Source organism: Macrobrachium rosenbergii, chromosome 2, assembly GCF_040412425.1.
Source record: "Macrobrachium rosenbergii isolate ZJJX-2024 chromosome 2, ASM4041242v1, whole genome shotgun sequence".
Taxonomy (NCBI): domain Eukaryota; kingdom Metazoa; phylum Arthropoda; class Malacostraca; order Decapoda; family Palaemonidae; genus Macrobrachium; species Macrobrachium rosenbergii.
Genome location: NC_089742.1, coordinates 21,831,672 through 21,843,318, shown reverse-complemented (window position 1 = coordinate 21,843,318; position 11,647 = coordinate 21,831,672). Strand labels below are relative to the sequence as shown.

Sequence of the window (11,647 nt, the reverse complement as noted above, 5' to 3'; positions counted from 1 at the left end):
CAAAAGACATTTAGAGCAAGCGAGACCTGGATGGGCATCATAGAGCTATCAGTTTCAGGCTTGCAAAGTAGCTGATGGTGTATCCTCTCTCAGCTATCTGTTAACATTGTTCAGGCAAAAGTAATATTCCTTTTAGTCTTCAGAATTTCCAAAATCCAAAGAATAAACTTTTATTTGTTTGTGGTAACATTTTTGTGTTTTGTTTATAAACTTCCATTTCGTTTTAATTTCCTTATGCTGTATTTTACTCTACACAATATTAAGCATATTTTCAATTTTTATTTGTCAACTTACACTTTCTTTATTCAATCTGAGACTGACACAAAGATGAATCGAAACATAGGAAAAATAAATACGACATTGATCCAGAACAGTTTAACATTCATGAACATATTAGATTGTCTACCCAGAACTTCAATAGTAATTAGTGTTTTTCTTCTTAGTACGTCCATAATCTTACCTCTACCAACTCTACTTTTACATTGATAATTACTATAATTAAGTCCCTCTTTTAAAGACTACTTACTAATTATTATAATTTTTGGCGCTTCTTTCTAATTTACTTTTTTACCACTGATTATATTACAAAATCATTTTATCTTTCCCAAATGTATTTAGCTTCTAGACGATATGCAGAGTGTTAAAGTATCTTTAGGCAGTAAGGAAACAACTGAAAAAACTATGCATACTCGTCTGTCAACCCTCTTTCAGCTTATGAAATCTATACAAATATACATATATAAGTGACCAGGAAATTTGACGTTAAGGGTGTAAAAGCCAAAATGTAGCCGAGTTTAGTAATGTATATATATAATATATTTACATGTATAAATGTATACATATATATATAATATATATATATATATATATATATATATATATATATATATATATATATATATATATATATATATATATATATATCTGTGTGTGTTTATATAAGATATATATATATATATATATATATATATATATATATATATATATATATATATATATATATATATAATCTGTGTGTGTTTGTGCAAGTTTTATATATATATATGTATATATATACGTATATATATATATATATATATATATATATATATATATATATATATATATATATATATATATATATATATATATATATGTCTGTGTGTGTGTGTTTGTATAGACTGTACAGTATACCTGTATGTATATATTGATTAAATATGGTCTGTCATCTGTTGTTATAATAATCGAGTAAAAGGCTCTTGCCTTTAACCATAGCAAGTAAGACAGTTAATGATTCAGATCTGATTATTTCACCAAGTAGCACTGTCTTAAGATGGAAAATATTTATGCATGATTTGCTATTAAAATATAACTGTTTTAATTCCATCAAATGTTCTTTTTGAAGAAATTCGATATGAAACTAGAGCAATTAAATTACTAACTGATAAGAATTTACAAGGTGGCATAGTTGTTGGAACTAAAAATCTCGAGTATCAGTCGGTATCTCAAGATAAGGACCTGAAAACGTGCCGATATCGCTTGCGAACAAGAATTATCCGGAAAGATCCGGCCGTGAGAGCAACACAGACAATAAAATCGCATCTACTCGTTCGAAGAAATCTTTATCAGATTACGCATTCCGGAAAATTGTGAAGATTTCACGCAGGAAATTCTCTTGTGCAGGTCTTCCGATGAATTTTAAATGAGCTTAAATTCTGATGTATTTGTTTAAATGAAAGCTTTATATAAAGTTTTTATAGGTTAAGAAAATTCACCGTTTTTAGTAAAATTAATAATCATTTAATTATAGGAGAAGGTGTAGGTTGCATTTTTGTACAAGCACATAGCTATACATATATACATTTTATTAATCTATATAAGATTTATCAGTTTTACTCTTATCCCATTCCAGACATTTTTCTGTTATCAAACATCCCTTATCTTGGATCTTTAGACGATTAATGTTGTATACACAAACCTATACATATGCACACACACACACTCACACACACACACACACACACACACATATATATATATATATATATATATATATATATATATATATATATATATATACTGTATATATGTATATATGTATATATATATATATATATATATATATATATATATATATATATATATTTTTTTCATATATATGTGTGTGTATGTGTGTTTAATACAAATATGTCGGTTTTCGTAGTAAAGATTAAACTCTAAAGAAAGCAAAATATAAATATTATTTCCTACTCATTCTTTGTAATGTTGAGTCAAGGTTGAACCCATTTCTAGAGAAATTATTCAAGACATTTTTCTCATGTAACAAATATCAAGCACAAAAGAAAACCTCCAACACAGAGTAACTTTCCTTTTAAGTTAACTTCTTTATTTTGATTTATAACTGCAGTCAACAAATCACCTTCCACACCAGACAACCTCCAATCCAATTTGCTAAATCTGTCATAAAATTTCCAATACCAGAAATGCTTTTTCTCTTTGTTCAGATTCATAATTAAGACGAGTGCCTATAATTCTCATATTTCCCTCTTTCACATTTGCCTCTTTTGCTTTGCCTTTACATAAGCTTCAGAAAGCAAGCCAAGGAAATATGACAAAAAATTGTTTATGATTCGATAATGGAAAAACGTAAGATTCTACGGAATCACGGTAAAAGATCATTCTAATACTGTTGATTAAGAAAATAAAGAAAAATAACAGAAATATAAAAAAATAATTATTGTTCTCTTCTACGTACAGCTTAACTGTTAGTCCTCAAGATGAATATAAGTGTAATGATCCGGTATTCAGAGCGAGTCCAGGAAATGATGGAAGCACAGAAGCACACCATCTGCCTAAATTCAATTTCATGTACACAATGACAGGTAAAAATACAAAGCAAATGAATGTGTACACTTTCAGGTGTATGATATTACATACACTAGATACTGTCTGAGATTTAGTAAAATGATTAATCACTAACTCTTGCTTGAAAACCATAAATAGGAATGCTATAGTTACTTAAATTCCATCAAGTTCCCCAGTTACCCTCCAAAGCTTGGTTATTTGAAGCTACTTAAATTCTTTCATGTTAGTAATTGCTTTCTGAAGCTTGGTAATAGAAAGAAAGAGAAAGATGAAGAAATTTTTTGTAGTTCAGCTCCATCCATTCGCATCACCTTTATCTCTCTCGAAAACTCCCAGCTTCCATCCATAGCCTAACTCTCGCAAAAGCTTTCATCAGAATCCTTCTCACTTCTCTCTCTCTATACATTTCTATCTCGTTTAAATTCCATCCTACAGAACTACAACTGAGCTCTACTGTTACGGGAGAGGAAACTTAGACGAAGAAATTTCGAAAGCAGTTTCTAAAATCGCAGAGTAAGGCGGTGAACTGGTTTAGATTAGATTCTGAAGAACATGATGCCTAAAAAGATTATTAGAGATGTAAGTTGTTTCAGTGGTTGTTTGGTGATCATGGCAGAAGATTTAGAAAAAGGATCATGAAGCAGACAAAGGAACAAATGCCGATAAGATTAAAGAATAAAATTTACACACAACAAGTCAGGAAGAAAATGTCTTTTGTCTTCACATTTCAAATATATTCACCGGTCACTTCTGTGTTTATATCATTAATCAAATGAGCAAGAACAATATGAAAATGAATAAAATCTAAAATGGAATGAATGTGGGCATCAGTGTGCATTGCAGACTGGGATTATCTTATAGCTACGCTCACGCTTTCATTTGACGGGTCTAAGACGTTTGTTCAAACTTTTATCTTAAATAAATAAGGAAATGATAAATATGGAACAAAATAAATTTCAAGAAAATATGGGGATCTTAGCCATTGAAAAGAATTGTCTTGAATTTGCATGTAAACCCGTTTTGACGAAGACAGAAAGCTAAAAGAATCCGTGCAGGTTTTAAATTTCAAAGAAGGCTAAAAAGCCGTCGTGTTGCCAAACAGTATCATAGAGACCTAACGTACGCAGTTAGATTGGCGAAAGGAAATATTTCTTCGACTGGAAAAAGAAAGACTTTGAAAAACGCCAAAGAAAGAGCTGTAAAAACACAGTGGAAATAAGTAAACGCGAAAACTAAAAATAACCGGGGAAAAAAGCTGCAGTAACACTGATAGAGGAAACTGAGTAGAAAAAAAATATAAGAAAGGAAAAAGGGCACATAAAAAATAGAGCATCAAATGAAAAGAAAGAAAAATATCCCATGAGTGGTGTCGAAATAAAAGAATGTAGTAAAAGTTTCTGTTTGTCTAGCCATTGATCTGTTCATGTGTGTGGAAGAGTGTGTGTATACCAGAGTGTATTTGTACGGATGTTTTCCTCTCTCTGTCACTCTTCCTTCATTTGTTGCTCTACTCTCGCACATTGTGCATCACTTGTTTATGCGATTACCTTTCACTTCTCGCTTGATTCTAGAGACATAAAGAGTACGTTTTTAAGACAAGAAAATAGATTATTTCAACGCTTTTACGGCACTCGAAATTCCTTCGTCTAGGTTCCTCCCCGGTAACAGTAGAGCTCAGTTACAATTCTGTAGGCTGGAATTTGAACGAGATAGAAATGCATAGAGAGGGAAGTGAGAATGATTTTGATGGAAGCTTTTGCTGGAGTTATGGATGGAAGCTGGGAATTTTGGAGAGAAATAAAGGTGATGCGGATGGAAGGAGCTGAACTACAAAGTTAGTCTTCGTCCCCAAAAACCTCTACATCTTTCTCTTTCTTTCTAATACCAAGCCTCAGAGAGTAATTAGTAACAAAGGAATTTAAGTCGCTTTAAATAACCAAGCTTTAGAGGGTAATTAGGAACATGAAGGAATTTATGTAACTTTAGCATTCCTATTTACGGTTTTCAAGTAAGAATCATTGATTAATCATTTTACTAAATCCCAGATATCATCTAGTGTACGTAATTCCATTACTTCAGAATTCTTGTGTAAGATAATTGCGAAAAAGTCTGACAAGAAAGTCAGGGTACAGAAAGATCTTATTTCATAGATTTTTCTTTATTCGTCGAAAATTACAAAAATAATTGATGAAAAATGTATTGTTTTATACAAAATTCGTTTTTGAACATCACAATAAATAAAGAAGTGAAAATATAAACATAATGTATAATGATATGTACAAATGAAGCGCATAAGGCGATATAAACACAAATTATTAAATAACCATTGAACAGAGATGAAAGCATATCAGCATGAACGAATCTGACTTATCTGTTTAATGGAATTTTGTTAATATTAATTTCATCAAACATTTCTCAGTCATTTATCCAGAGTTCCCAGTTGTAAGAGCAACTGGATAACAGAAAAATTACGAGTATACAAGTAAAAATAACAAGTTAGCCTAATATTTGCATTCAAAATATTAACCATCTTTAAATCATTAATCAAAAATCCCTTGAACAGTATTTACTAACCCTTATTTATAATCTTTCTTATTTTACTCCATACATAGTTCATTTCTAATTCTATTTCGAAACGTTTCTCTGAACATCGGTCGGGAAAACCTTAAACGCAAAGAAGAGAGAATAGATAGGCCTCAGACAGTACGGAGGAGGCCTAGTTTTTCTTGGAGTTTCCTCCTGCGGCATCGAGCCTCATCCCAGTCGAGGTAAGAAGATTCGATGTGTCGATCGCTGAAGGCTTCGTATCCTTCACGCCCGTGAAGGCATCGCACGTTGTCCAGAGTCATCAAGTCACCTGGAAGAAAGAGAAAAAGATACGCTGGAGACAGTTCATTTCTGCTTAATGTAAAACATCTTTATGTGACGTCTTCTATCAGTTACGTTCAGAGAAATAATTATGTGAAGAAAGGTAAATATATTTTCAAGAAAGCCTAACTCCATTCAGATCAAAGGTGCAACAGGTGATTAACTTGTTATAGTGTAGCACATGGTTAAATCTCCAGAAGAATGCTGTCAGTGCAAGCGACTAAGCTAAGCTTACCGGAATCCATCTTGAAGGTTGAGGAGTTAGCGTAAAGGATGTCGTTGAAGAGCTTCATGGCTTCGTAGAATTTCTTGACCTTATTCGGTGGCATGTCGAGGTAGGAGTCCCGGATGGCGTTGTTGACAGCAACACGAATGACTTCTTTGTTGCTGTTAAGTCTGCAATACCGATTTTAATTTCAGTGCCTCCGATAACTTTTGAGGTAATTATCATATTTTATTAACCTCTGTTATTTAGAAATTGTGTTGGTCTATTCAGCTGTACGTTAACAAAATCCACCAAAATTAATAAAGAACAAACGACACTTGTAATTATGTCCATACAGTTTCTTTTATATATTATCAAGAAGGTACTTTCAACTCCAGCTGCTTTACAGGTTTTATAAATGCTATAGATTGGGACTCACGTGATGATAGGGAACTTGGAGATCTTATAGAACTCGTCCATCTCCCAGGAGAAGTTGGCGTGACCTTTGTCCCAGAAGTAGGAGTCGGTGGTGGTCAGGATCTCAAAGGCCTCTGGGTGTTCCTTCCGGAGGAGCTCAGCGCCAAATAGCCCATCTGCAATGACGCTCTCACCTCCGGTGCCAATGTGCTGCTTCACGCAGTGGATGAAGATGATCTGGTGAAAGCATGATAATAAAATCAGTAATGGGAGAAGATTTTGGATTTTCATGTCTTGAGTAATAATATTAAATAAACAAAATATTCAAGCGATTAAAAGAAAGGAGAAGCGAAATACATGAATCCATACCCCGGGCATTTGCTCGTACTGAGGAAGGTCATTGTGCATCCCTAATTTGGCGTTGGTAAAAGCGACGTTGTTTGTGTTTGGTCTGTTAATCACGGGTGAATGGGGCCTGTGGAGGGAAGAGGAGTACTTGTAAAACGACAGTACAGTGGGAATGTTATAAACTTTCAGGTGATTCATGGTTCATGATTAAGTAGTATAGTATCAACTGCTGATATAATTACAAAATATTAATTGGCAGCATAGTTGATACTAGTAACCATTCACGCACAGTCACCTATGAAAGGAGATACCTTAATATTTGTTTCTAAGGTATTGTATATGACATTGACAATATAATGACTATATATTACATTTATAAATAAATCAATGAACGATTGACACTCAATAATAATTTAACAATCCAGTCAACTGGTGGGTACTCACCCATAATGAGATTGTTTAACAAATGCGATGTGTTCTATCATTTCAGGTCCTGCGACGTCACTATCTGGCACATTCTTGAGCATCGCTGATCCTCGAGTCTCCATAGTTAGGAGCCATTCGAGGAGGACCTTATCGTCCCTCTTCATTGCCTCGTAATCGAACTCTCGCAGCTTGTGGTTGGAGCCCCAAGGTTCCTGATTGAGGAAAATGTGTTTTGCGACTGTTTATACACACACATATATATACATACATACATATATTTATACATACAGACATGGATTGGTATGTAGAGTTTTTTTATCTTAGTTTTTTTATATTCAGGATGTACTGACACGATCATAGAGGAACCCTCCTTACCCTTGGCAGAGCATAAACTTTCCTCCTGAGGGTTCTGGCTGTTGGTGTGAATGACCTGGCATGGAGCCATTCTGCTGGGTACTCTGACACGTGCCCGTCACTCCATTTAATGCTCATTACCTCATCATTACTCTGAAAATAAACAGGAAATGTAAATAGGCTATGCTAATATTTACATGGTCCTACATAGCACTATTCAGTAGGTGTTTATGTGAAGGTTACAACTCTTAGGTATGTAAAAATAGATATGAGCAATATCTGTATGAAGAATGGTTTAATTATTGGAAATGATGCCCCTATCTATCCAATAAGAATTACACTGGGATTTTTCTTCCTTAAGTTACTTCGCATCCTACCTGAATATCCAAAGCCTGGACATCAACGTCGAGGTCAGTCAGAAGGTATTTCCTGCCCAAGGCTTCGTTGCTGTAGCAGTCAGGGCACCGACAGTTATCCCTCAGCCACACGTAGGGCATCGGGCTCTCGCTGCCATCATCGAATTTGACAATCACTGAATCTTTACTCACTTGAGTAGAAGATATTGGGACACCTGGAACTGGGACAATAAAGAACTGTAACTATTCTCTCTCTCTTTCTCTTTAAAATTTTTATGTACGTGTATGTCTATCTTTTTGTAAATTGTAAGTGAAAAACGTTTTAGTACCATATTGGATCTGGCTATATAAACAGGAATTAAATTAGTTCGAAGACTGAATATTTACCTGGTAACACCGATGCTTCCTTCACCTGATGCTGTTGCCAGGCTTTGGATGCGAGACTCAGAGATCGGGTGGCCTTGAAGTTGATGCAGTTCTTGGTGCATATCCGCCTCACCTGGAGAAGATTTCTAAATTAATATTTGCAACATCGATTCAAGAATGACAGTACCAATATGTTTGTATAGGTATATTTTTACCTTCCTCTTGGTGACACATTTTAACGCAAAAATATCAGTTGTCTAAAAATATGACAGTTCTTGAACGATAGAGGTCTTTTATTTTCGTTACTTTTTTTTTTTTTTGCTCTCAATCATGTTCAACAGCATTGAGTGATAATAATTGCGTAATGATTTTCGGACAAAAGTTTTCTTATTACTGCTTCATCCAAAACTTTTCCCTGGGTTTCTGTTTCCATTTGACTTTTTCCATCATCAGTTTAACAAAGCTAAAGAAAAATTCCATTTAAGAAAATATGATTTGGAAATAGCAGGGAATGAGGACATTTTCTTATATTTCAAAAATTAATGTTATAGAAATAAAATAAATTAATGTATATATATAGTCTTTGTATGTAAGTGTGTGTGTGTTTCTGTGTGTGTTGAGAGTTGAGGACGTCATTATTTGTATTCCTATTATAAAGATATAAAAACCACGACGAATATTCTAATAATTAAGAAATAATTTTAGGTTTCACTTTGCAGGAGTGGCTGCCACAAGAAGTGAAAAAGATTGCAATAACTGAAGTGGTTAACTGACAAATGAGACTAGCAATGGAGCGAAAGATCTGTTAACTGAGACAATTTGTGATATCTTGTCAAAGGTAAAATTCCTATCAAACAAAAACCTGTTGGGTGGCAGCATTCCTGAAAGTTGCTACGCCGCTGAGGAGAACTCGGGTTGTGGCACGGAACGCCATTTCTCTTTCAGGAACTTCAGTAGAAATCACTTTTGTCAATAAACGCTATTAGTTTTGTCAGTCTTCTTTTGTTTGCTGCTTTGAGAGTAGAATAACAGACGAGACTGTCTTTCTGCGTGGAGCTCTTTCACTAACACTGTCACGAAGCTTTGTGATTCACCGGCTCGTCAATCGGTCTTTTATATGCACCGATCCAAAGGTGGACTTGAACCTCCTCTTGTCAGCTGCTACGTCACTTACACTTCTCCTCCTCCTTCTTGATAAGGCTTCTAATCAATGGATAGTTCACAGAGTGCAGCCTCACTCATTCGTTCGTATCTCTGAGGGAAATATCAAGAAAAACAAGCTGACACGATAGTTTTGCTGATGATAAGAAAATTACTGACTTATCTTGCAAGTGCATACAACTATAGTAAATCCCACCATTGTAAAATAAGTGTACAAGAATATAAGAAAGCCAGTGTAAAGTGATCTTTAGATCTTTGGTAGATTAAATGACTTGATACCATCGACAAAATTTACTTTAAAAATAGAATTGTTTGTTTAATACAGAGTAGAAAAAACAGAGTAAAGGACTTAAATTTAGTACGTGCAGAATCATTAGTGTGTTCATTAATCTATTTTTTTTCTAAAAGCTGTTAAGAGCCTATGGGATCTGGTACAGGGCCATCGAGCTATCAGTTTCAGGACTATACGGTGGCTGTAAATTTAACTATCTGTTTACATTTTTCAGATAAATGTAATACTCACTTTATTCTTAACGATTTCAAACATCAAAACTGACACCTAATGAAGAAATAAAGAGAGAAGAGTCAATGTTTGTCAAATATACAGAATCCAATTTATATCAAAACAGCGCTTTCTCTTTTTCGTATATATTTTCACACACACACATAATATAATATATATACATTTGTATACATATATAATATACATACATATAAATATATATATTATACATATATATATATATATATATATATATATATATATATATATATATATATATATATATATATATATATATATATATATATATATATATATAATCTGGTAATATTCTTTATATATATATATATATATATATATATATATATATATATATATATATATATATATATATATATATATATATATTATATTTTTTACGTTGCTTTCATTACTTTTTTCTTGTTGTCTATTGGATCACATACTTTAGATTAGTTTTAATTTCTCATGCAGCATTTACTTTATGCAATGTTAGAAGGATTTTAATTTTCTGTTCGTAAACCTCCCAACTTTGTATATTTTGACAATATCACAAGAGGAAGCGAAAAATGTTGAAATTGAATAAATTCTTATGGAACTTCAATATCAAATAGTATTTCTCTTGGCAGAACGTTCATACTGCTACCTAACACTATCGCTTCTACATTTATATCAAGTAATGTTATTAAATCACTATTGTAATGATTACACACATCATTATAATTATAGTTCTTTCTCTTCATTATTTCTTTTTACTACTGACAAACATCGATTTCAGAATGGAGGACTAAGTTTCAGTTACTGGGTTAAAACCTGAACCTCTACTATGATAAACTTCTTTCTCTTACAAAAATGTAGTTTAGGTCTCCAGATTTTATGAGGAGTCATTTTCGAAATATAATTAAGGAGGACTACAGCACAAAATATTATGCTTAGTCGTCTCTGTAGCCCTTTTTCCAAGTTTTCGTGTTTGATCAAATGTAAATGAGAAGAAAACTTGGAAATTTTGAACTTAAGGAGATAATGCCAAAATAAATGATTAAGTTTTCTATATATATATATATATATATACTATATATATATATATATATATATATATATATATATATATATATATATATATGTGTGAAATTTTTATCACACTGTGATTTATATATATAGTCCAGTAATTGGGAGCTACTTGAAATCTTGGCAATTGTATATATATATATATATATATATATATATATATATATGTGTGTGTGTGTGTGTGTGTGTGTGTGTGTGTGTGCATGTGTGTGAATGTGTCTGCAAGTTTGTATGTATATGTTTAAGACAGTATGTTTGGTATTTGCTTGTAACATTTGCAAATAAAACAATCAAACCGGTCTCATTATTTCACCACGTAGAAATCTCTTACGCTGCAAATATGTTTGTATGAATAGGAATGAACTATTACTGGTCTAATAAATACCATTTTGAAATATTACATCAATGGTTTGATAAGGTTTATGGCACGATCAACTGGTTACCTCGCTGAATACCTGAAAACTTGACCGTATCACATTGTGAGCAAGAATTATCCGGTGAGATCCGGCAGTGACACTGACACAGGGATTGTAATCGCATCATCGCATTCGTAGAGATTCTCATCATATAAAGTTAGGTATTCCGGAAAATTATACAGATTTCAAACAGGAAATTGTTTCCCTGGGTCTGCCAACGTACTCAAAATAAGCTTAAATTCTGATACATCTATATAATTTGTAATATTCATTTTCTGATTGTAAAAATATTCCTTAT

At 32.8% G+C, this 11,647-nt stretch overlaps 1 protein-coding gene across 1 annotated transcript; it reads right to left on the bottom strand.

The window, feature by feature from the left end:
* Positions 1 to 4,986: 4,986 nt before the first annotated feature.
* LOC136843960 (gamma-butyrobetaine dioxygenase-like) lies at positions 4,987 to 9,276 on the bottom strand. Its single transcript, XM_067112973.1, has 9 exons — positions 9,047 to 9,276; positions 8,206 to 8,317; positions 7,840 to 8,039; positions 7,484 to 7,615; positions 7,127 to 7,320; positions 6,704 to 6,809; positions 6,357 to 6,571; positions 5,948 to 6,108; positions 4,987 to 5,701 (listed from the first exon to the last, which is right to left on the bottom strand). The coding sequence occupies exons 1-9, from the start codon at positions 9,116 to 9,118 to the stop codon at positions 5,541 to 5,543; spliced, it is 1,353 nt and encodes a 450-aa protein (XP_066969074.1). The 5' UTR covers positions 9,119 to 9,276; the 3' UTR covers positions 4,987 to 5,540.
* Between the last annotated feature and the right edge of the window lie 2,371 nt (positions 9,277 to 11,647).

Bases quoted from the DNA above. Each gene is read 5' to 3' on its own strand.
- LOC136843960 (XM_067112973.1), bottom strand. From the start codon at position 9,118: ATGGCGTTCCGTGCCACAACCCGAGTTCTCCTCAGCGGCGTAGCAACT. The intron at 6,810-7,126 runs GTGAGTACCCAC...TTCCCTCCACAG, and splicing joins GTTAAACAATCTCATTATGG to GCCCCATTCACCCGTGATTA. The intron at 6,109-6,356 runs GTGAGTCCCAAT...TCGGTATTGCAG, and splicing joins TCCAAGTTCCCTATCATCAC to ACTTAACAGCAACAAAGAAG.